This window comes from Macaca mulatta, chromosome 4 (genome assembly GCF_049350105.2).
Source record: "Macaca mulatta isolate MMU2019108-1 chromosome 4, T2T-MMU8v2.0, whole genome shotgun sequence".
Classification (NCBI taxonomy): domain Eukaryota; kingdom Metazoa; phylum Chordata; class Mammalia; order Primates; family Cercopithecidae; genus Macaca; species Macaca mulatta.
In genome coordinates, this window is record NC_133409.1 from 36,177,221 (window position 1) to 36,204,099 (window position 26,879).

Here is a 26,879-nt window from a genome sequence, read left to right on the forward strand (position 1 = left end):
ATAAATGGGCATCAAATACTCAACGTGTTAAAATTATTTGAAAATCAGAGTAACTAGTTTGCTGACTTCTAGTGTGCAGCCTTTACGCCAGCTGTTGTGGCTGTGTAGGGGTCTTTTCTTCCATCCCTATTCTAGGATGCATTCAACATAAGCGAAGTGTTATTACTCACAAAAAGTGCTAATATGTGGACGGATGCACCTAATGTTTTTGTCCCCTGGTTTCTTTGCACTAAAACCAATCCCAATAGCATTCTGTTTCAAGTGAAAGGTTTTTATTTTTTTTTAAACTAAGTAAATTGCTTTTTCTCCCAATTTACTCACAGCAGTACCTTACACTACAAAAACCAGCAACTGGTTTCCTCTTAATGTCTAAACATAACATTGTTAAAAATTAGAGACTTTGTCACAATTTGTATTTTTTAAAGGTAAGGTAAATAAAGTATCTTATTATACAGAATTACAAGGTCTCATTCTTGTACATTTCGCTATTCCCAAATATTCTGCAATCAGAACCCTGATTGCAAAACTAAGTACATGGGTTTTCAAAAGACACCGGGCCAGAGAATTCTTTCATCCTAGTCCCAATCTCGCCCCTGAAAGCGTGGGACAGGAAAGGCTGCGCCACGGGATATAAATGAGGGCTTATAAGGCCGTCGGAGGCCGCGGGGCTCGGGAGGCAGGCAGGACCCAGCGTTGCATTGCAGAGTCGAGACGACCTGGGCTGCCGTGACGCCGCAGTCGCCGGCCTTAGTTTCCCCCGCCCTGCCCGAGCGCGGCCGCGCCTCTCGCTCGAATCCGGGTACCGCCGGCGACTCGGGTCGGTCCCTTCCGGTTGGTTCCGGTGTCTGGCCTGACATGCCGGCGCTGCGGCGGCTGCTGCTGCTGCCGCGGGGGCTGCGGCTTGGGAAGCTCCGCGCTTCCGCAGGCCTGGCCTCCGCTGCCCGGGCCCACGCCGCCTGTTGCTGGACCCCGCCCCGGCCCAGCGCACTACCCTCGGGCCCCGGGCCCCGCCCTGGCCTCAACCTCTCCTCCAGCCCCTGTTTGCGGCCCGCCACCGCCGCTGCCGCCAGCCCATACGCGCCGCCCGCATGCGCCACGACCATGGAGCGCGCCGAAGCGGGTGAGACCTGGCTGTCCAGCGGGCCGGGGCGGGGGCGACAGGAGCCGCGGGGGCTTGGACCCGCTCTGCGCTCGACCTCTGGGAGGGCCTGACCCGCGCCGGCCCTGCTCCGAGTCTCCCTCCTTCCAGAAAGGACTCAGGGTAGCACCGAGGAGCCTGGTGCAACCGAGTGTACATCGGTGTTGCCTGTAGCGAAGCGTTTTAATGCACGCATTGTGGGTCCGACAGGAGGCGGGGGTATGAGCCCATCCCCGAGTTTCACTTTTCTTTTTCCCTTTCTCATCCTGTGACCCTTTGCACAAACTTAATGCCAATACACATTGCTTTTGACGGTGTCGATGTGAGTAAATGTAAACAAAACCTAGTAAAATCTCGATTGTATCTTATATCACAAATATTAAGCACCTGAACCACCATACTGTCTCATTTAGGATTTTCTGCCAGGTTTGAACATGACCAATTTTAAAACTGGCGCCAAGTCTATACTAGCGCCCGGGATGAAATTCCAGTTTGGGTCAGCGTTTGTTGTGAATTGAACTTTGTGAGTGGAGCATGTTAGGGGTTGGACTTTCGGTAAAAGGGACCGCAAACCAATTAGAGAAAAGGTGCTCCTCTGCAAGATTTTCATAGGATAAACTCATACAAGAGTATAAAAAGCATAAAAACGTTAACGTGTGCTATATAAATAGCAGTTAACTCATGTAAATATGTTTACAATTGTTAAGTGAATGGAGTGATGACAGTGAGTTTTTGCAATTAGGAAACGCATGGGAATGGAAATTGTTAAGGAGAAAAGAGCCATACTCCAGTTCCTTAAGTGCCGTGGCCTTGCAATTCAGGATCCTGTTAGCATATCTGTATATTTTCTATACTCATATAAAGTTTAAGATGTTTGTGGAGGTTACTTCCTCCTTTCATCCATTTTCGGACATTATTAACTTATTTTGTCCATTTCTCCTCAATAATTTGGATTGTACTTTTGTTCCCTTTTTATGAGGAGGAAAGGAAAGCCTGGAGGTCAGGTAACTTGTTGATTTCTACGCAGCAGTCAACATTTACTAACGTGTAAGATGTTAATACTATTTTTAGTAGCTAAGCCAGGACTAGAATGGATGCCTTTGGCCCTTTCTAGTTGTTCTTAGGAATAAACTTATTTATTTGTTTTTTTATTTAGAGACAGGGTCTTGCTCTGTTGCTCAGGTTGAAGTGCACTGGCGCGATCATGGCTCACTGCAGCCTGGATCTGCTGGAATCATGCCAACTTCCTGTTTCAGCCTCCCCAAGTAGCGGGGACTGCAAGGTCCGTGCCAACATGCCTGACTAATTTTTGTATTTTTTTTTTTTTTTTTTGTAGAGACGGGATCTTGCCATGTCACCCAGGCTTGAACTCCTGGGCTCAAGCAGTCCTCTCAGAGTGCTGGGATTACAGGTGTGAGGCAACTTGCTCAGCTGGGATAAATTTACTATTTACCTAGTTGAGTGATGAGAGACTTACTTAGCAAAATTGAGTAGTCATTTATTATCCAGATAGGAAACTTGCATTTTGTGTGACAGTGGGCGACTGTCCATACCCTTTTTACACTCGCTCTGTTGCTCAGGCTGGAGTGCAGTGGCACAATCTCGGCTCACTGCAACCTGCGCCTCCCGGGTTCAAGCAATTCCTCTGCCTCATCCTCCTGAGTAGCTGGGACTATAGGTGTGTGCCACCACGCCTGGCTAATTTTTTGTATTTTTAGTAGAGATGGGGTTTCACCGCGTTAGCCGTGATGGTCTGTATCTCCTGACCTCATGATCTGCCTGCCTTGGCCTCCCAAAGTGCTGGGATTACAGGCGTGAGCCACCTTGCCCGGCCCTGTTGGCCTATTTTTGATGAAGTCATTTGCTTCACCTATATTTTAATATTAGCATATATTTAAAGGTATGGTTTTATAATGTACTTAAAATGTATGTATTGTTTTTCTTAGAAAGGTAATATTCAATTTTGAAACGTTTGAATAGCAGAAATGAGAAACATATGAATGTATTCAGCATAGTTGTCAGCATTTACAAGCAGTTTATACTGTTTAGCCTTGGCCACATAGGTGGAAGAAACTTACCTTGAGTCTCAAATGAGACTTTGGACTTTTGAGTTAATGCTGGAATGAGTTGACCTTGGCGGACTATTGGGAAGAGATGATTATATTTTGCAGTGAGATTTAGGTGGCCAGGGGCAGAATGATAATAGTTTTTATGTTTGTCTCCTCCAAATCCCATGTTGAGATGTAATCCGCAATGTTGGAGGTGGGGCTTGGTGGGAGGTGTTTGAGTCATGGGGGCAGATCTCTCATGAATGCCTTGGTGCTCTCTCTGTGATAATGAGTTCATGTGAGATCTGGTTGCTTAAAAGAGGCTAGCATCTCTGCCTCTCTGTTTTGCTCTTTTTCTTGACATGTGACACGTTGGCTTCCCTTTGCCTTGCACCACGATCTTAAGCTTCTGGAGGCCCTCACTAAAGCAGATGCTGGCACTGTGCTTTGTGTGCAGCCTGCAGAACTAGGAGCCAAATAAACCTCTTTTGTTTAGAAATTACCCAGCCTCAGGTATTCCTTTATAGCAATGCGAATGGACTAATACAACAGGGGTGTGGGTGTGTGAACAATAGTAGAGATTAATCAAATTGCAATACAATTTTATGTTTTCTGGCATGTATGTTAACTATGGCCTATCATCATAGCTATGTTGTAAGCCATATTCTTAATGGAATATGTTTTACAGATATTATATCTCAAAATAGAGTATTACAAGACAGTGAATTAAAGGACTTCTTTAATATCTTGAGTGGTAAATTAATCTTTAGTAAATATCTAGAGTAAAAATTATATTAGTATTCCAGGATCTGTTCAATCTTATTAGTTCAGACAGCATTTGTGTCTGTCAATAAAGACATGGATTATAATGGCACTGGGGAGACTACCATCTGATAAATGTAGCAATTAACTTTATCAATTTAAACATACACCTTCTTTCTCTTACCTCCACCCAAGGTATAAGATTGTTCTACCCATAGCAAGAAAACAAAACGAAAAAAAGACTAAATAGGAAATATGGCTTTAAAGTTAGTACATGACCATGGGAGAGGAGTTAGGGAAACTGTAAGATCATTTGCTTCTTAATAATTGAATTTTCAGAAAAGCATTACTTAGAACCATGTATTTTAAACTAAATTTCCAGTGTTAAATGTCAAGATGGAGAGAAACAACTTGAAAGTCTTTATTGAAGAAAAAATTATAGGCCAGAACTTGTACAAATAAGAGCATATAAGTGATATTGCTAAAAATAAGAATGAGAATGACTGACAAAACCTTGTTGGTTGTTTTAAAAGGTATGTGAAAAAATATGTAGTTTTACAGTTAAAATATAGCTATAAAAGATCTTGAGGATTACTGATTGACTCAGTTTTCATCTAATCATACGTTGAATACTGTGTTTTAAAAAATGATTAAAGCTTTATAAGTGTGTACAAAAATATATAATGTGGTATAAATGTTTATAACTATGATATATTTGAACACAAGTGGTACTTTCTTAACAGCTGTTAATTTATATTGAATTCAGTTAGCTGAGTTATTTTCATTTAGGATATAAGTTTAAAAAATAACAAGTTAAATAATCCTTTTTTTCTGTTTGTGAAATGTTAAAGGAGAAATTAATTCCAATGAGTGTGAAAATGAATCAAGAAAAAAGAAAATGTCGGAGGAATTTGAAGCCAATACTATGGATTCTCTGGTAGACATGCCATTTGCTACTGTAGATATTCAGGATGACTGTAGAAGTAAGTACTTTATTAAGTAAACATGTATTTAAAAGCAATGAGTAGTAAATTTAGTTGTATATATGTTATATATTTTTTTCTTTGTAAGTTATTTCACTTTTAGTACTTATGTTTTTGAGTTTTAATTTTGATTTCATTTCATTTATTTATTCTAGTTTTTTGAGACATGGTCTCCCTCTGTCATCCAGGCTAGAGTGCAGTGGTGTGATCACAGTTCACTGCAGTCTTGACCTCCTAGTCTCAAGCAATCCTCCCACCTCAAACTTCCTGGTGGGAGGTAGCCGGGACCACAGCCATGTGTGCCACCATGACTGGCTACTTTTTTTTTTTTTTTGTAGAGATAGGGTCTTGCCATGTTGCCCAGACTGGTCTCAAAGTCCTGGGCTCAAGCCATCCTCCTGCCTTGGCCTCCAAAAGTGCTGGAATTACAGATGTGAATGATTGTGTCTGGCCAAGTTTTGTTTTGTTTTTATTTAATAGTTTTTAAATAGATATTATTATAATCTTATATATTATATTATATAATATATATTACCCTATATATAATATTATAATATAGATATCTATTGGTATAATAATATATTATTATATTCATGTATAATAATAATCTGTGATAAAATAATCACAGATAATATTGACATGTCTCACAAAATGTTGAGCCAGCTCATTCTTTAGTTTATAAGCTACTTCTGAAAATAATGGGCTAGATAATGCCCTTGATTATTGTGGAGCCACTGTTGATTTCAGCAGTACCCATTTATCTAACACATGTTTACTAGCTGTTTGGTATCCTCTAAGCACTTTGCTAGGCATTGGGAGGGTCCATCAGTGAACGAGATGGGAATTATCACTGCCCCAACGGAGCTCAACAGGCTAATATTGAGAATAGGTCAACTTTTAACTAAATATTCATGTATTGGATTGATTCAGTCCTTGAGAGTTTCATTCACAAACTTTAGAGCAACAGTGCTTACTTGATTGAAATACTGCTGGAATTACATAAATAGCCAAATATGTGTTTTGGCCAGATGCGGTGGCTCATGCCTGTATTTTTAACACTTTGGGAGGCTGAGATGGGAGGATCACTTGAGGCCAGGAGTTTGAGACCAGCTTGGTCAACATAGCGAGACCCCCATCTTTATTTTAGTAAAATAAATAAATTAAAAAAAAATCTGTTTTATTTCATTGTAAAAACAATACTGTCCATGATATTTGGGTTTACCTCCACTGAAAATGTTAAAGATTTGACTATTGTCCAGGTTACTTGTGGGGAGGAAAATAAGGAAAAGCATCAGTATATTCAAATATTTATTGACTACATACTCTGTGCCATTCAGCTGTTTGCAGTCTTACATAAAGCCTTGCCGTGGTTTGATATGCTTTCTTCATGACTAGGGCTCTGTGGCATAAGAAATCATCTGCTTTAGTCTCTTCATTTTGAGAAAAGAAAACTGACTTAGAGCAGTTAAGTAAATTAAATTCACACAGTGGGAAAGAACTAGTTACAGAATCTGGTTTCTGATTTATTAGTCATTTCTTTGATGGACATTTGTAGCCAGGCGTTGTGTTGGACATTGGGAATGTTAAAACACATGACAGTCTTGAACGTCCAAAAGCTCCCAGCTTCTTTGGGGAGCCAGTCTGTTGACAGCTATCATCTCGTCAGATGAATGCCGTACAGGCTGCTCTGGAAGTGCGTGGCGTGAGGATGTGTGCAGGGAGGCGTCTAACCTGGGTGTGCGAGGAGAGGGTGTTAAGGAAGCCTTCCTAGGTGTTTGTCGAGAGTAGAGGCTTGGAAGATGAGTATGAACTATCCAGGGCTCTTGAAATTATCTGAACATCAGAATTTTCTACAGAGCGATGTAAAAGCACAGATTCTTCTTTTTCAACCTTTGCCTCCTACCAGGGAATCTTTTTGTTTAAAAATTTTTTTAAACATCTCAGGTGATTCTGATGCTTAGCCAGTCTCAGAAACCACACTACTCTTTATCACACTGTCTTCTGGAGGCAGTAAACCTGACTTGTATTTTGGGGAGGTGTGATACTTAAAACATATTAAGTCTCTGGTATTTTATTAAGCAGTCTTTCCCATTCCATAATCCAAGGGGAAAAGGAATCAGGAAGAGGTATTTCCTATCTTTTCCTTTGCAACTGCCCTGTAGAGAAGAACCATGTTTGTGAGTTTGACAGCTGTTGGGGAAATCTTCACTGAAGAATTTACATACCTGTTAAGTGGAAGATACTCTTAGAAAAAAGTGAGAATAGTGGCCAGGCACGGTGGCTCACGCCTGTAATCCCAGCACTTTGGGAGACCGAGGCGGGCGGATCACAAGGTTAGGAGATTGAGACCATCCTGGCTAACATGGTGAAACCTCGTCTCTACTAAAAATACAAAAAATTAGCCGGGTGTGGTGGCGGGCACCTGTAGTCCTAGCTACTTGGGAGACTGAGGCAGGACAATGGCATGAACCCAGGAGGCAGAGCTTGCAGTGAGCTGAGATCGAGCCGCTGGGCTCCAGTCTGGGCGACAGAGCGAGACTCCATCTCAAAAAAAAAAAAAAAAAAAAGAGAATAGCAAGGATTTAATGTTTTCCTCTTAATTTCCTACTTGTTGAGCAAATAAAATGAATATATTTTAAAAATTCAATCACTTCTTTCTGATTTCACTACTTTCTCTAATTTGGATGTAAATAAAGAAGACTTCTCATGAATAACCATGCCCTGTGTGCCCACCATGGACCTTACTCACCTGCACTTCTCCCTCTGAGCCTTGTTCTAGTCTCTGAATCACTCCCATTGGAGTGCATAAGTTAGATTGGAACAAGAGGTGAGTCTGTTCATTCTTCCAGCTATAGGCACTTCTGATTTATACATATCTTACATATATCTAGTGTATATGAACACATAGCTTCTACTAGCGACAGAAAGCAAGATACTTCCAGAATCCCAGAGAGCAAATAGTATTTCTGTAGCCACCATATTCTTGTGTGTCTACTGGTAAGAAGATTAATAGCCATTGGGATGAGAAAGAAGGAAGGGGCTGGATGTGTTTGTGGCATGCATTTCATTCCTGCTCTGAAAGCAACAGCTGTTTCTTCAGAGGATGTGCATTGGAAGGATGGCCAGTTCTTCATTATGAACAGGGTCTTTTCTCTCTAAGATATGGTGTATTTTTTACCAAAGAAATGATGTTATCTATGTATATTAGGGGCTTAGGCCAGTCCACAAAAGTCTACTTTTAACTAATATATATGCTTTTTGATGATTCAGGCTTTATGAGTTAAAAGTCTTTGTGGATTAGTCTAGACTCCAAACCACCATGTATTATATTACTTTTGTGGGAAGATGGATTTAAAATTCCAGGCTCCAGCTTATACATGGGCAGTGTGGTACAAAGGGAAAAACAGAAAACTTGTGTTTTAAATTTTGGTTACTTCATTGTCTACTTGGACCTTTGACACTTAAAGTGTGAATAAAAATTCCCTCCTGTTTATCTCATAGTGTTACTTTATGGCTAAAAAGAGATAATGTATGCAATAAAGAAGTTAAAAATGTAAAATAATGAATAAATGTTATTTATAAAACCTTTGAAACATACCCGTTAGTTATCTGGGTACAACTTACTCTCTCATTTTTATGATAGCATTTACTAAAACACTAAGGAACAAATAGTAAAATTCTTTGCAAACCAGAAACTACTAACTAGTTTTTCTGAAGTGAGATTTTTATAGAAATGTACAAAAACTGAGAGTTTTATTGCCAACCCTTAAACCATAAGAAAGATATAATAATAGTGTTTGTGCCCGAAACACAATATAATTAGTTTGTGGCTTCAATGGACTGAATTTGGCTTTCTTGTACATTTGGTAATCAGTCTACTCATTTCCTCCACGGTAGATGGCAACCTCAAAATTCTCAGGCTGCTGGTTGTTGCCTGTGGTTCCTTCAGTTTTCTTTGGCGTGTGGAAATTGCGAGTTAACTGCCAAGAAATTCTTGCTAATAGACACCCTGGCAGAGCAATGAGGAAAGTAGCGCTAACAAAACATCATGGGAAGGGGAATCCTTGGCAGTAGGAAAACTCCCCCTGAAATGGATAGTGTCTCGATTGTCAGCTGCATTGCCTTCAGTGTGAGTGTGGTATCTTGATTAGGCAGCATGTGGTCTGGTTGGGTGAGATGGGTCTTTATGTGTTTCGGTTAGTTTTGTTTTTAAGAACAGACTTTTATTAGGGTTATAGTTTAGAATATTATAACAAAAATTAGAAGATAACATGCATTAGAACTAAATATGAGAATGTAAAAGTATATTAGAAGTAAAATATCCAAAGTGTTTGTACAATGGAAATCTTTTAGAAATGATGGGGAGGCTGGGTGCCATGGCTCACATCTGTAATCCCAGCACTTTGGAAGGCCGAGTTGGCGGATCTCTTGAGGGCAGGAGTTTGAAGCCATCCTGGCCAACATGGTGAAACCCCGTCTCTACTAAAAATAGAAAAATTAGCCAGGCATGGTGGCACATACCTGTAATCCCAGCTATTAGGGAGGCCAAGGCAGGAGAATTGCTTGAATCCGGGAGGCGGAGGCTGCAGTGAGCCGAGATTGTGCCACTGCATTCCAGCCTGGGCAACACAGCCAGATTCTGTCTCAAGAAACAAAACAAAAAAGGAAATGATGAGGAGACAGTACAACCTCCATAGGGTGGACACGTTTTAGTAGAAAATCCAGCTTAGTGCGTGGTTGACTTGGATGGGGTCTTTGCTGTTTACATGGGAAATGTTGTGGGTCAGTTGATTATAAACCCAGTAAACCGTCCAGAAAAACATTTGGGTTGCTGCTGTTCTGCATCTGAAAGTAGGATGGAGAGTCATTCTGCTGTTGGGAATAGCTTAGTGTGCTTCCCACAGTGTGACTTTGTGGAGAGTTTTAGTTTAATTGATTCTAGTCTCTTAAGGGAATCACAGTTCTTAACTATCAAGCCACATTTATTGAATTTATTTAGGGATGGGATCTCATTATGTTGCCTAGGCTAGTCTCAAACTCCTCAGCTCCAGTGATCCCCCCACCTCAGTCTCTTGAGTAGTTGGGATAATAGGTATGCACCACTATGCCTAGTCTCAAGCCACATTTAAATCAAGTCTTTTGATTTTCTTTTTTTTGTGTGTCATGTCTTCCCTAAATGTGGAATTCAGTTCTCCTTATATTAAAATGCTTATAATTCTTATTTTATGTCACACAGAATTCTACTCTGTAATTGGAGATTTTGAAGATATGGGAAATCGTAATTTTGCTACTTATTAATCCTAACAAGTTATTATATTTAAAAAATACTTAGATTTTAAACATCTTAAAATATAAATTGAAACTTACCTTCACCTAAAATTTTTTTTGTAGAAAAATGCTATATCAAATAAAGATTGAATCTTTGTACCTGATATAATAGGTGGTTACCCTGAGTCAATTAAAAAACATAAAAGATAAATTGTTTTCTGGGTCCTCTATAATTAATTGGGGAAGCATATACTACATATTCCAAATGTTATTATGAGAGAGCTTAAGGCAAATATCTGCCCCAAACAACATAAATTGTTGATATCTTTTCTTTTGTTAAAAAATAAGAAAATGAATAAAAATTGGAACAAGCCCAATCACTAAATTAATTCAACACATATTTATTGAGTGTGTTATGTACTAGGTACTGTTATTGGTGCTGAACTGAGGATGTAGTTAGTTCAGCTAGTGTGTACTTTTTCCAGGCTCAAGTTCATTCATTATCGATGACATTGGCATAATAATGGTAGCTGTCTCACAGGATTGTTGGAAAGATTCAATTCCTCAATACATGTTAAGTCCTTAAAATGTAACTAGCCTCAGTACATTTTCATTAATTTAGTTTCACCAGATTTTTTCTTGCATATGTTTGCTAAATTAAATATTTATTAAAAATTTCCCTTTAAGAGCAATATTTTATCATAATAATATCGAGCACCTCTAGCACATTGCTAAATGCTTATATTTTCTTACATAATCCTCATAGAAACTTTTTTTGTTTTTTTGAGACATAGTCCTTCTCTGTCACCCAGGCTGGAGTGCAGTGGTACGATCGTTCTCAGCTCATTGCAACCTCCACCTCCTGGGTTCAAGGGGTTCTCCTGCCTCAGCCTCCCGAGTAGCTGGGATTACAGACGCCCGCCACCACACCCGGCTAATTTTTTTGTATTTTTAGCAGAGACAGGGTTTCATCATGTTAGTTAGGCTGGTCTCAAACTCCTGGACTCAAGTGATCCACCTGCCTCATCCTCTCAAAGTGCTGGAATTACAAGTGTGAGCCACTGCACCCAGCACATAAAACTTAAAGAGGGAGAAGGTAAGATTATTTTTTTTTAGAAAGTTTTAGTAATTTGCCAAAGATTATTGAGATACTAAAGGGGAATAATTCTATGAAATATACGGGCGGGTGTGGTGGCTCATGCCTGTAATCCCAGCACTTTGGGAGGCTGAGGCGGGTGGATCACCTGAGGTCAGGAGTTTGAGATCAGCCTGGCCAACATGGTGAAATCCCATCTCTACCAAAAATACAAAAAATTAGCTGGGTATGGTGACGTGTCCCTGTAATCCTAGCTACTTGGGAGGCTGAGGCAGGAGAATCACTTGAACCTGGGAGGTGGAGGTTGCAGTGAGCCGAGATTGTGCCATTGCACTCCAGCCTGGGCAACAAGAGTGAAACTCAGTCTCAAAAAAAATATTCTATGAAATATAGAAGATAGTATTCTAAGTCATATAGCTAAGGAATTTTAGGACTGGTTACTTCGAAGATTTTAGCTGCCTAAATAGCAAGAAAAAATAAAATATCAAAACAAACCTAATTAATTCTCAACCGTTTAGCTAAGAGTAAGTGTGAAAACAATGAACCCACAATAACAGATGGATGACTTAATTTTCCTCATCATTCATTTCTTTGTAGTTTTTGAGGGAATAAATAGAACTTGAGAAAAAATTAGATAATTTACATAAAATGACATGTGGTGCTTCAGTTAAAAAAACAAATACACATATCAGAGAGTTACACGCTTTGCCAGCAAGACCAGATTCATTACAACACATTCAAATGGCTACTGAAATCATTATGAAAATTAACAAGTGGAATAAATTAAATTTATAAGATGGGTTTATGAGCTGTACTCCAACTGATGACTTTTTTGCTAACCAGTGAAGTTACTCTAAATAATCCAGTTGAAAGGTCCTGGGCATGTGGCCAAATTTTTCTACATTTTGTTCTATGGCCATTGATTTTTGAAATTCTAATTGGTAAACTAGATGATTACATAAATATTTTGTTCCTTATATTTTCATATGAAACTAAAAGTAAAGAATAATATCCAGTTGTATTTTAGAACGTACATTATGATTTCAAAGTGGTAAATAAAATGGAGTTTAGTAATGAAAAGCACACAGATTTTATACTTTGGCCACATATAAATAAACTTTACAGATAAAATCAGAGATGTTATGCAAACAAGAGAGAAGAGATATTGGGGCCAGGCATGGTGGCTCACACCTGTAATCTCAGCACTTTGGGAGGCTGAGGAGGGCAGATCACTTGAGGTCAGGAGTTCAAGACCAGCCTAGCCAACATGTGAAACCCCGTGTCTACTAAAAATACAAAGGTTAGCCGGGCATGGTGGTGCATGCTTGCAGTTCCAGCTATTCAGGGGGCTGAAGCATGAGAATCGCTTGAACCTGGGAGGTGGAGGTTGCAATGAGCTGAGATCGTACCACTTGCACTGTAGCCTGGGCAACAAAGTGAGACTCCATCTCAAAAAAAAAGAGAGAGAGAGATTGGGCTCAGTGTGTATCAAGTGTCTGATAAATCAGCAGGGCTCACAGAATTAAGAAAAGTGTATTACAAGGGTCAGTAAAACTGTACTATAGCAATAAATACAGGATTCCCTTTTTCCCCCATCTGTCATTTGGTATTTTAAAACTACACAGAGTCTGTGATGCCTAACAAGAAAATTTTAGATTATCCAGTTCAAAGGAAAGTTAAATAGTTATTGGTAAAATTATAGAAAACTAAATACATTTAGACAAACCATGTCCTACTTAATTTTTACCTGAAAGTATTCTGGGTTGTGGTTTTACACTATGTCATTCTCCTGATACCAGAATAGTTAGAGTTGTTATATGTTATAACCATTACCTTGAGAGATTATGATTTTTTTTCCCTTCAAAATGGATTTATAGGATGTTTGAAATGGCAAAAATAAGTTGCTGCAGACAGGAAGACAGTTTAGCGTTAAATAGATAAGGTAGAAAACATGATAAAATGCTGGAAGTGTCAGTGGTCTTTTAAATATTGTGTTAATTCTGTCCCCCTCTTTAGTATTGTTCATATTGGAGTGTGAGTAAAATACAGAAAAAAATGATTATATGTTTTATCTTCACAGTAAGGAATGTACTATACATGGCCACTCAATAAATAGTGTATGCAAAAAATGGAAATAAAAATTTCATAAAACAATACTTATACTTACTGTGAGCAATATACTATCTATATGACTACATCCCATTCCATTCCATTCCATTCCATTCCATTCCATTCCATTCCATTCCATTCCATTCTTTAAAAAGTGCTCTTTAGGCCGGGTGCGGTGGCTCAAGCCTGTAATCCCAGCACTTTGGGAGGCCGAGACGGGCGATCACGAGGTCAGGAGATCGAGACCATCCTGGCTAACACGGTGAAACCCCGTCTCTACTAAGAAATACAAAAAACTAGCCGGGCGAGGTGGCGGCGCCTGTAGTCCCAGCTACTCGGGAGGCTGAGGCCGGAGAATGGCGTGAACCCGGGAGGCGGAGCTTGCAGTGAGCTGAGATCCGGCCACTGCACTCCAGCCTGGGCTACAGAGCGAGACTCCGTCTCAAAAAAAAAAAAAAAAAAAAAAAAAAAAAAGTGCTCTTTATTGGCTGGATGTGGTGGCTCACACCTGTAATCCCAGCACTTTGGGAGGCTGAGAAGGGTGGATTACCTGAGGTCAGGAATTCGAGACCAGCCTAGCCCATAGGGTGAAAACCTGTCTCTCCTATAGTCCCAGCTACTCGGGAGGCTGAGGCAGGAGAATGGCGTAAACCCGGGAGGCCGAGCTTGCAGTGAGCTGAGATCCGGCCACTGCACTACAGCCTGGGCGACAGAGCGAGACTCCGTCTCAAAAAAAAAAAAAAAAAAATAGCTGGTCATGGTGGTGGGTGCCTGTAATCCCAGTTACTCGGGAGGCTGAGGCAGGAGAATCGCTTGAACTCAGGAGGCAGAGGTTGCAGTGAACAGAGATTGCTCCATTGTACTCCAGCCTGGGCAACAAGAGCAAAACCCTGCCTCAAAAAAAAAAAAAAGAAAAAAAATAGTGTTCTTTATTATCTTCTAAGTTGATTCGATAACCCACTTGCAATTGATGCTTGCAATTTAGGTTGATGCTTGCAATTTAGGAAAAATAACCTAGACCGTATATTTCTGATTCTCAGTCTTGAATCTATTATTTAATATCACCATGAATTGTCCTAATTAGTACAAGTGTTAACAGTTAGTACCTTTACCACAAATCACAGAAAGCTAGAACTGGAAGAGACACCTGAGAGAGATTGTCTAAATGTTCCTTCCTTTTTTTTTTTTTTTAATGTTGCATTGTAGAAACTTTCAAACATATTTTAGAGAAAATAGGACAAGCCTCATGTATTCATTACCTCTTCCTTACTGGATTATTTTGAGGTAGATCCCAGACATATTACTTTATCTGTAAATACTTTAGTATGTTTCTTTAAAAGGTAAAGAATCTTAAAAAAAAATTCAAAATATTCTTACTATACCAAAAAAATGGTAATTCCTAATGTCATCAAATAACCAGACAATCTCTGATTATGTCATAATTTAAAAAAATCTGGATTATTTGAATTAGTTACCAAAATCTATGCACTGTATTTAATTGATACAGCTCTTGAGTCTCTTTTCATGTATACATCTCCTTTTTTGGGTATGTGTATGCGTGCGTGTATTGTTGAAGAAATCAGGTTGTGTAGAAGTTTTGATATTCTGGTCATTTAACATTTTTCTCTGTCTCTTATACTTCTGGTAAACTGGTAGTTAGATCAAGAGGCTTAATGAAGTTTGTGACATTTGCAATAATGCTCCAAAGATAGAATTTTTTGTTTCTTTTTGAGAGACAGGGCCTCACCCTGTCATCCACACTGGAGTACAGTGACATGATCATAGCTCACAGTAACCTCGAACTCCTGGGCTCAAGTGATTCTCCCACCTCAAGTAGCTGGGACTACAGGTGCATACCACAATGCCTGGTTAATTTCTAAATTTTTTGTAGAGATGAGGTCTTGCTGTGTTTCCCAGGCTGGTTTTAAATTCCTTGCCTTTAGTGGTCCTCCCACCTAGGCCTCTCAAAGTGCCAAGAGTACAGGCATGAGCCACTGTGCCTGGCCAAAGATAGTATTTTAAATTTCCTATAGTGTGACATCAATAGGCAAATAATGTTTGCTTGTCTTGCCTTTTTGTGATGTTAAGATTGATCAGTGGCTTCAGGTCTTATTACTCTAAAGTATCTATTGTTAAAGTTCCCCATCAACCTTCCATCTAATGGATCATCCATTGATGGTCGTTGGGTTGATCTGTTACTTTGTTAAGCATTTTGAAATGGTGATATTCTAACTCTATCTTTTTGCATTAATTAGCTTGAAATTTCTATAAAGAACTTTATCTTAACTAGCTATTTAATTTCCTAAATGACTATTTGGTTATAAGGAAAGATGGAATAAATGCTTGACTTTTTTCCGTTATCATCAGATATTTAGAATCATGGTTCTCTAGACTCCTCTAAAGGTGACCTGTGAGTTTTTGGCTTTAATTTTTTTAGTATCATTAAGAATGGATGGATTTAAGTATATTTGATGTATTTAACGCCACTGAAGTTTATTCTATTTGGTGCCCACATTGTCCCATCTTTGGCCAATGGGAAGACGTTTAAATTGACTTTAGAGATCTTCTCATATGATCCCAGGAGTCTTTTGAATTTCTAGAACTCTCATACATTGTATGCTCCAGACCTGGAATCAGCTCTTTTTCCAAGGATTGGTAATATTTTTAAGTTCTCAGATAAACCCATTAAGTAACTTAATTAAAAGATGCTTGTTGGAAATCTGGTCTTAAGGTCATTGGCCTTTTCACTATCCAGTGCTGCCTCTATAGATTGAAACACACAGTACTAGTCATCTTCTCAACTGTGCTGTTCCCCCTTCTATCTTTTGTAGAGTGTTTTTTTCCCAGCACAGGTTGATAGCTGCCAGATTCACCATCCCAGCATCCTGTGTTGCTTGGGGTTAGCCTTGTGTGGTGATTTGGACAATGAAATACAAGGGACAGACACTAGGAACTTATTTAGAATTGATTTGTAATTTTACCTTAAAAAAGGGGATCTTACTTTTGAAATTCATTTATTTTTTTTAATTAATTTATTTTTTTTGAGGGGGAGTCTTGCTCTGTTGCCCAGGCTGGAGTGCTGGGGAGTGCAGTGGCATGATCTAGGCTCACTGCAAGCTCCGCCTCCCAGGTTCACGCCATTCTCCTGCCTCAGCCTCCCAAGTAGCTGGGACCACAGGTGCCCGCCACTACGCCCGGCTAAATTTTTGTATTTTTTAGTAGAGACGGGGTTTCACTGTGTTAGCCAGGATGGTCTCGATCTCCTGACCTCGTGATCTGCCCACCTCAGCCTCCCAGAGTGCTGGGATTACAGGCGTCAGCCTCTGCGCCCAGCCTGAAATTTATTTTTCAACATTATATTTAGTTAAAAAAACTGTTTAGGGATGGGTGTGGTTGCTCATGCCTGTAATCCCAGCATGTTAGGAGGCCAAGGTGGGAGGATTGCTTGAGTCCAGTAGTTTAAGACCAGCCTGGGCAACATAGTGAGACCCCCACCTCTATAAAAAATGAAAAATTAATGAGCTGTGGTGGTACATACCTGTAGTCCCAGGTGCTTGGAGAGGCTGAGGTGGAAGGATCACTTGAGCCCCAGGAGTTCAAGGTTACAGTGAGCTATGATTGCATCACTACACTCCAGCCTGGGTGACAGAGTGAGATCCTGTCTCAAAACAAAACAAAAAAACAACAAAAAAAGAACTGTTCAGGACAGCTCTTCATTTTCCATACTTATAGAAGGTGCAAGTGGTCTGGATGAGTAAAAACAATGGAGAGTTTATAAATAATCTGTTTCTTTTTGGAGTTTCCTAAATGTTCTTTAGCAGATATAGATTTATCTTCCTAATTATGTTTAGTTCTGGGTATTATCTAATACTTATAATAGCTAATAATAGTGTTTACTTTGTATCAGGAAGTGGTCTAAATGTTTTTATGTATTAACTCACTCAATCCTCACAAAGATCCTATGAAGTAGCTATTATTATTATTCTAAAATTACACAGGGAAACTGAGTAAAGAGAGTTTATGTGCTCGTCTAAAATCACACAGTCACACAGCTAGTATGTGGGAGAGCCAGGATTCTAACCCAGGTGCTCTGGTTCCATCTATATTAAAATTGGCTTTCATTTTCAGAGTACTAATTTATTAACAGTAGGTGGTGGTGGGCTAGAAATGTATTTAGAAGTAGATTTAAAATATATGTGTTCTTCATTAGCGTATTTTGTAGCTTCTGTTCAAAATTAGTATATTCATATTACCACAGTTAGATATAGGACTTTTTTTTCGATGTATAAAATTGCAGGCAACCCAACGATATATTGATTTGATTTACCGTATTAAAACTCTTATGTAAGAAATAAAACCCAATGGCATCATGAATGAGACAGTTCACATAATTCTTGCAACACAGATAAAAATGCTACAAACTAATTTCTTAGTAATGAAATCTATAAAGTTCTGGCAAGCTTACATGTGTAAAAGAAGCTGATAATAATTTATATTTTAAATGTGTATCCTCTAACCATGAAGAGCCATCATTAGCCACAGTAATCATTAGACATATTGTTGAGAGATATAGTGATGAAATAGATGCACAAACACACCAGATAATTTTGCCTTAATTCATAATGATATGGTCAGATATATAGCCCAGGCCACCTTGCTCTTGGTTTACCCCATTTTTAGGTCTTACAAATATATGTTGTGGAAAGAAAACACATCTATTCCTACACATCCTTAGCTTTTTAATTTTAAACATGCTGTACTATTTTTCTTAGAAATTAGCATTAAAATACTCTTTGAGACATTAACTTAAAATTGTTTACTATTAATACCTCAGAGATAAACAATAAGAACAATTATTTTTGCTCAGTGGTTTCATGTGTAATATTAACTAGTTGTGCAGAACTTCAGTAGAGAAGCAGTTTGATACAGTAGCAAAGTTTTTCTGCTTTTCTTTTTTATCATGCGTAAAATAAGGAATTTAGTTAAAGCAGAGTTGCATATGCACACAGGCATGGTGCTGTGGGTTAAGCCCAGACTTCTTTTCACAGTCCTTCTTAAGGGGTTGTGTGCAGGTGGTTACTGTGGTCTATTAGAGTTGATCCCAAAGATAAAACCAACCGAATAGGATTGAATGTAAGGTAAAGTGGTTCTTCCCTTCCTTTTTCAAAATAACACCTCAGAAAATATATTTGAATTTTCACAAAGTCTCTGTGAGGTACTCTATTTTGTTTTGTTTTGTTTTTTTTTGGAGACAGAGTCTCACTCTGTTGTCCAGGCTGGAGTGCAGTGGTATGGTCTTGGATCACTGCAACCTCTGCCTCCTAGGTTCTAGCGATACTTGTGCCTCCACCCTCCTAAGTAGCTGAGACTACAGGCATGTGCTACAATGCCCAGCTAATTTTTGTCTTTTTAGAGATGAGGTTTCACCTTATTGGCCAGGCTGGTCTCACACTCCTGACCTCAAGTGATCTTCCCACTTCAGCCTCCCAAAGTGCTGGGATTACAGGCGTGAGCCACCATGTCCTGCAGAGGAACTCTATTTTGAGCAATGAACTACTATTCAAGAAGACATGGCTTGGAAGCTCAATTAATGGATTGTAGTTTTGCATGTATATGGAAGCCCTGATAGAATCTGTTAAAAAAAAAAAAGATGATGGCATTTCACACAGATTTAGTAATTATTTCTGGGAGCATGCTTCATAATTAGAATTTTTAGATGTTGTAAGTGAATCTTACAAGGATTACTTTAAAAAGTGGTATTGTAAATGCTTCTCAAATTACCTTTTGTTAAGGATCAGTTTTTAAAAAAAATTTCCTGTTTGCTGCCAATGGATACTTTTGTAAAATACAATAAAAGTGAATTATTAGAAAATGAAATAAAAGACCTACAAAGTAGAAATCAAATTTCAGCAGACCAAATTATTCTGCCCCATTGCTATGGAAGTTTCCAAAGCATTCTCTTAATTTTTGCAACAAATAGTTTATAGCGTGACAGTGGCCACAGACCGAAACTTTGTGTGACAGTGGGGTTATGCCCTAGAAGTTACATATATACCTGTACGGGATGGTTGAAAAGTGATCTTTCTTAGTGTTATGAACATTGTGGTGCCGGGAGCTGTGCTTCAGATCAGAAGTCAGCTCACTAAGGCCCTCAGGCCAACTCTGGTTAACCACCCTGCTTTGAAAATAAAGCAGGAACACGACCTGTACCCACTCATTTATGTTTTGTCTACGGCAGAGTTGAGTAGTTGATGGCAGAGACTATGTCATCTGCAATGCCTAAACTATTTACTGAGGTCCTTTACAGAAATGTTTGCAAACTCCTGCTTTAGATTTGAAAATGACACTTATGAATGATTGCTACTTATATATTGCTTTTTTTCTGACTGTATTATCTTTGTTTAAATGTATTAGACGTATTGTTTGACTTTTTTCCTCTAGTCACTGATGAACCTCAAATAAATTTGAAGAGAAGTCAAGAAAATGAATGGATCAAGAGTGATCAAGTAAAGAAGAGGAAAAAAAAGCAAAAAGATTATCAACCCAACTATTTCCTATCCATTCCAATCACCAACAAAGAGGTGCTATTTTTTTAAAAAATTATTTTGACTGTGAAATTTTATTCTAAATTTAAAGTATACTAAATGCTTATGAACCCACTTGCTCTCAGCTTCTAAGAGTCTTTGGTGGCATTTTGGCAGGACTGTACAGACAATATTTCTATTTAAGTAATAGAAATGTATTTAAACAACAAGTTTGGAAAATATTATTTATTTTTCTGAGACAGGGTCTTGCTCTGGCACCCAGGCTGGAGTGCAGTGGCACAGTCATAGCTCCCTGCAGCCTTGAACTCCTGGACTCAAGCAATCTTCCCACCTCAGCCTCCAAAAATATTTAGACAATCATATTTAAACAGTAATTTTGCAAAACCCACTGGAAAAAGTGTTGCCAGATGGCATGTCAAGGTCATTTGCAAGTGTTTGGTCATTTTATCTGAGGGACCCTTTGGAAGTAGGGAGCAGTGACCAGTTGAGAAAAGAGGATTCTGAGATCTCTGTTGGGAAAGTAAACTGGGGTTTCTTGCTGCTTAATCTTGTTTATGATAGTGATTATTTCAACATAGTTTCTTTAAAAAATTACTCAGTGTTGTAACAACTTAATATTGCACCATTAAACTTGGTAGAAATCTATTAAAATCTGAAAAATTAATATAATAAATAATAGGAAATGGAACCAGCCCGTTAGCTCCTACTGAGAAACCCCTGAGAGAGAAAACTACTGCATCTCATTACAGCTACTGAAGCAGTGAGGTAGGAATTACAATGCCGCAGGAAAGAACACCTCACTTAGAAGACTGACTGTTTGTACCCCTTGGCCCAACTTAAGAGCCAGATTTGAATTTCTGTTTGTGGGTTATAATCTCTTTGACCAGGCACATTTTCAGGTTGCCTTTCCCCTTGTTTGACTAGAATGTCTCTAGGGAATGCTAGCAAATTGTTAAAAATCAAATCAAAATTAAAATGAAAGAAAGAAATATCAAAAGAAAAAATAAATTATGTTGTATCATTCTAGGAAATATCTAGTCTGTGAGACACAGTTTAGCCGGGGAGAAAATATACATAACAAGAGAAGAGTTACCTAGCCATAGAAGATTTTAGATTTGATGTAGTGAAGAATCATATTCTGATTTTACTGACACATATGTCATTCCTTTCGTTGAGGAATACTTCTTAAAAGTCCTAATGAGAGCCAGGTGTGGTGGCTCATGCCTGTAATCTCAGCACTTTGGGAAGCTGAGGTGGGTGGATCTCTCGAGCCCAGGAGTTTGAGACCAGCCTGGTTAACATGGCAAAACCCTGTCTTTGTTAAAAATACAAAAATTAGCCAGGCATTGTGGCTTGCACCTGTGGTCCTAGCTACTTGGGAGGCTGAGGTGGGAGGATTGCTTGAGTCCAGGAGGCAGAGGTTGCAGTGAGCCAAGACTGCGCCACTGCACTCCAGCCTGGGTGACAGAGCTAGACTGTATCTCAAAAAAAAAAAAAAAAAAAAAAAAAATTAAAAGTCCTAGTGAAATAGTCCTTAAAAGTGTTTAGGCAATACAAAGTTAGTGTAATCAGCAATTATGCATTATATTAAAATACTTGCAAGTTGTTTAGTTTGAAAGTTAGGATTACGTATACCTATGGGGATTAGAAGAGCTCAGGGAGTGAGAGGTGCTGCTACTTTCATGAGCAGCCAGACAGAAGCCAGGTCCTAAGGACACTGAATGTCAGACAGTTGAAGTGACTTCCCTATGGACATGTGATTTGTGATTGGAAGAGAATCCAGGTTCTGTATTTTGATTTGACAGAGTCTCTCAGTCTAGATGTTCGATGAACACCTCTGAGTGTCACTTTCCCTAGGCCGCTCATTTTCTGCTTCTCCCTTCACCTGTATTCCTTGCTCCTAGGGGAGACTGAGCAGCATCTCTGCATCACCCCCATGTCTGCCCTCTCTCCCCTCCTAGCTGTGTTATGGCTTCTTACCGCTTCCGGAGAAGACTGCTGGGATGATGTGCTGATGGGATAGGGAACGTGGGGAAGGGGATTGAAAGGACGGAGGAGAGAAAAATTCTTTCCTTCCACCACTAACTTCTAGGCTTTGCATCACAAAAGTGAAGGGAGAAAGGGGATGAGAGTCCTGTCCGCAGCTTTGAGTTTTCATCCTTTAACCTGCTGTAGCCTTTGTTTCTGCCTCTCTACCCCTGTAAGGTTGTGTAAATGCTGGAAAGACTGCAGGCTTTGGGTCTGACAGACTTGTTAGTACCAACTGAGTCACAGACTCCGCTGCATGTGTAGGTCAGGTTACAACATTTTTCAAGTTTCAGTTTGTTCAGGTGTAAAATGAGGCGGGTGATAATACCTCCTTCAGATGACTGTTTTCTAAACCCAAATCTAGCCATGTCACCAGCCTGCTTATATACTTCAGGATTTTCCCATTGATAGGATAAAGACAACCTCTTTTCCATGTTCTCTGAGGTTTTGTCTGTTCTGTCCTCTCCCCTTCAGCCCTTGCTTTTTCTGCCCGAGCTCTTCTAGCCTTCCTTGGGCTTGCCAGGTTCCCTCGGCCCCAGGGAAAGCCTTCTCTGGCTGGAGTTTTCTCCTTGCTCCTCTTGGTTTTGTTAATGCCAGAATCTCAGCTCAAACCTCTCTACCCATGACCACCTCGTCTAGGTCAACTATCCCTTTCCTTGCCCCATTCCTGTCAGCTAAAGGCTTTCACAGCTTTCTGTGTGTCATTTGTCATCCTTGCAACTTGACACTTGTCTTCCTCGCAAGGTTTTTAGTGAATGCCCATACCTAGACTGGTGTTTGTTCAAGAGTAGGTGCACACACATACGCGCACTCTCTCGCTCTCGCTCTTTCTCTCTCTGCTGTTGTTTCATTGCAAATGCGTATTTCTGTCATTCCAAGTTATAACCAGAACACTTAAATATAATAAATGCAATGTAATGGTGGTTTCATAATACAGGTTCAACAGCAGTTCACTGGTTTTGGAGGAGGTAGGGTAACTTATAATAGAGGGAAATGCAGGTTTCAAGTGACCTTGAAACCAAATAATTTAATGTTTCCCTTTCAAGAGACTTATTTGTAGTTAACCACTTAGAAAGCTTACATACAAATATGGGGAAGAGATGTAGGAATCAGGCAAGATTAGGAGTTATATTTTATATCTTCTGCATGAGCACATTTTTGTTTGCAAAGTGTTTAATGTTAATTTTCTTTTTAAATTACTTATGAGCTTTTAAAAGTGGGAAGGCTTGGGAAAAAAGTAGCATTTATAACATTGTTTCAATGGAAGACTGTATTCCAAGTTCCAATTAAGTGACCTGCAAACAAGCTTTTGGAAGCTAGCGTATTCACAATGAGTTGCTCTACTTTTGGCCTCTACATGTTGGCATCTAGTTTTAAAGAAAAAAGTATTCAAAATTCCACTGGTCTTTGATTTAAAACACATTCTTAGAAGTTTGGAATTCTTTATTAGTGGAAAATCTTGATTTCATATTTTAAGCAAATAGAATTGGAAAATGGATTAGGATGGCTGCATAAAAAATCCTAATTGGAAGTATATGAAAGTATGTGTTTCCATTAACTTTCAATTGCATGTTAGTTTAAAAAGAAAAGAAGAAAACATTCCGATGGGGGTATAGTAAATCCTAAATGTCTCTTAAATGACTAGAATTGTTTAATTAATTCTAGCTAGATTTACCCATATATTGGTTTTATATGCCTTCTTTTGAGAGGTAGTAAGAATCAACATTGAAAAAATCAAAGAACAGTCAGAAGCTGATTGAAATTAGGAGGATATTAATTTTTTGACATGTTTTAAAAATATACTAATGAAAGAAAAAGGTTTTCTTCAGCAGCTTTCTTTCTTTCTTTCTTTCTTTCTTTCTTTCTTTCTTTCTTTCTTTCTTTCTTTCTTTCTTTCTTTCTTTCTTTCTTTCTTTGTTTTTAAAATATACTAATGGAAGAAAAGGGTTTTCTTCAGAGGTTTATCCCTCCCTCTCTCCCTCCCTCCCTCCCTCCTTCCCTCCCTCCCTCCCTTCCTTCCTTCTTTCCTTCCTTCCTTCCTTTTTTCTTTTCTTTCTTTGTTTCTGTTTTTTTTTTTTTTTTTTTTTTGAATAGAGATGAGGTCTCACTATGTTGCCCAGGCTGGTCTTAATCTCCTGGGCTCAAGTGATCCTTCCTTCTCAGCTTCCCAAAATGTTGGGATTACAGGTGTGAGCCACCATGCCCAGCCTCTTCAGGGATTTTAAAAGGCATTTGTTACATGTAATTCTGTATTTCATAATTTTGCAATGTGAAAATTACTGGTCTTAGGAAAAATATGGACATTGATTAGTGCATTCAGTTCTTTTCTGGAAAATAATAGTAAAAGTGTTTGATGTCATCATGGGTATGTTAGGCACATACCACTGGTAGATACAGAACATTATTTATTTGAGGATGATTTTTTTTATTTTTACTCCAATTATTGCTATATCATCAGTTTTTCAAGTTCTTTCTATAGTTGTGGACAAGCAGAAAAAATTAAGAAAAATTAGGTAGCAAATTAGTGTGATAATTCTAATAAATCTTAATGAGGCAACAAATTTGGGAACAATATGTGTATCAATAACAGCTTAGGAAAATTCCAAGAACAATATCAAAAGATGAGGTTAAAGACATTTTCCCCAGACTGTAACTCTTCTCTCTCATGTAGAGGCATGCTGACTTTAAGACTTTGCCTTTGAACTCATATACGATTTGATTAAATTAGAAAGTTTAAAAGATATGAAATCATTTTTTAATTGCATCATTTTTAGGCATATGGAATATGACAGTGGTGATATTTAGCAGATGAATATCAGCTTTTATTCTCTTAACTTGAATTAATGAATGAAATATTTAAGATTTAAGTAAAGTTTTTATTTTTACAAGTTTCTTTCACTGTCTTATTGGAATTTGACTTTATAGTATTAGGTTTTAAAAATGTGCTTTGTGCAGCACTGCCAATGGCTGGGGATTATGGTGAGAGATAAGCTTTAATGACCTTATAGAATTTTAAATAATGGCTGTAAAAATTAGTTTCCTTTGGCCTTTGATGTCATTGGTATTTTTAAAATATGACATATAAAGAAGACTCTAAAGTGTTTTTCTTTTACTTTTAAAGAATGTAATTAAGAATAAAATGCATGAAAAATATAGTTATATCAAGGAATACATAAATCTGGAGAATCAAAGCATTGTTAGAAATATATTGCTTGAAGATTAACCTTAAAATTTTCATAAGTTTGAGGCTAATCATGTATAAGTACTATGTGACTTGAGAAAAATAATAGTCTTTTAAAGTATTTTACAGTTTTTACTTATAGTTTTATATGCTACTGGATAAATCAAAGATACTAATGGTCTAAAACTATTTTACCATGTGGGACATTTCACCAGAATGTGGAATATATGGATGAATGGAATTTTGAACATTGCCCTAAATTTACATATAATTAATATTTAACTTAGAATGAAGACTAAGTTAGTATGAAAATGCAAATATTCTACCTACTAGGTGCAAGTAGCAATCCCCTATCCAATTATGACAACCAGAAATGTCTCTAGGTATTGCCAAATGTCCTCTGGGAGGCAAAATTGTGCTGGTAGAAAACCACTGATTCGAATAATATTGGCGCTGTTGTGTACTTTATATATTTGGCAAATGGTGAAGAGCTTCCAAAGTACTTTCATATAGCTTTTCTAATATGATCTTTAATGCAACTCTGTAAGTTTGGCAATGCCAGAATTCAACTTTAAAATAATTGTGGAGTCATGTGGACTTACACTAAAGGCTTTTTTTTGAGGGCAAGTGTGTTCTGCTACATAGTGTCTTAGTCCATTTTGTGCTACCTGAGACTAGATAATTTATAAAGAGCAGTTTATTTCTCACAATTCTGGCGGCTGGGAAATCCAAGATTGAGGAGCCAGCCAGCATCTGGCAAGAGCCTTCTTGCTGCTCTTGTCCCATGGTGAAAGACGAGAGGGTCAAGGAGAGAGTGAGTGAGCAAGTGAGCAGGCTCAAGAGGGAACTGAACTCATCCTTCTCTTAGAAGCCCACTTCCGTAGTAACTGCATTAACCCATTCATGAGAACAGTGCCCCCATGACCCAAACACCTCTCGTTAGGCCCCACCCCACACACTGTGAACTGGGGGGTCTAGTTTCCAGCACATGAACTTTGGAGGACACATTCAAACCATAGCACTGGTTAGACTTTCTGAAAATCCCCTTAAATGTCTTCCCTTGATGTTTCAGTTCTTAAGTCCATGACCACATCTCTGCTTCTCCCCTTTCCTCTTCTCATAAATGGACAAACTCCTTGTACATCTCTTGGTCTTTTTCCATATTCCATTGCTTTCTAGCTACCTCTTCTCCTCACCCCTCCTGGATCTTTTCCTCCAGGTGCCTCTCTCATATTTTTCATATGTAGTTTATTCTTTTCCCAGGTTGTTTTTGCTTTGGCCGGGGGAGGGGGAGTATTTGGCCTTGAGATTTTTAGTCTGTGTTTCAGTTTATTTTAACAGAGATAATACCAATATCTACCTCATGGGACTGCTGGGAGGCTACACTGAGCTAATATATATGTAAAATATTCACCATGATACCTAGAACCTAGCGAGCACACAGTAAAGGTTAGTTGCTGCTGCTGCTGTTTAAATATGGTTTTTTTATTATCATCACTGCACTGTGGTGAGATAGTGGTGTAGAAGAAGATAGACGTTGACCTCAAGAAGTTTATAATTTCATTTTGTCTACATAGAGTAAACTGTGACTGTCTAAGATTTTTGTATACCATTATTTTTGGAACGTTTTATTTATTAGGCTATGAATATTCTTTTATTGGGTGTCACACGAATGACATCTTGTGTTGGAAAATGTTAGGTGTTATTGTGTAACTTCTACT

General features: G+C 38.6%; 1 protein-coding gene across 9 annotated transcripts in view; it reads left to right on the top strand.

Annotated features, from left to right (window-relative positions):
* The first annotated feature begins 843 nt into the window (after positions 1 to 843).
* The window catches only part of AKAP7 (A-kinase anchoring protein 7), a 157,436-nt gene continuing 131,400 nt past the window's right edge, over positions 844 to 26,879 (top strand). For 7 of the 9 annotated variants that reach the window (XR_013416209.1, XR_013416207.1, XR_013416208.1 and 4 more), the window contains exons 1-3: positions 844 to 1,120; positions 4,800 to 4,931; positions 19,846 to 19,985. Coding sequence is in view for 5 of the 9 variants with exons in the window: in XM_077999425.1 (XP_077855551.1) it covers positions 856 to 1,120; positions 4,800 to 4,931; positions 19,846 to 19,985 (537 nt within the window). In the remaining 4 variants the exon portion in view is untranslated. Of the gene's footprint in view, positions 1,121 to 2,474; positions 2,550 to 4,799; positions 4,932 to 19,845; positions 19,986 to 26,879 lie in introns of all 9 variants that reach the window. The other 2 variants (XM_077999427.1, XM_077999426.1) reach the window with 1 other exon arrangement.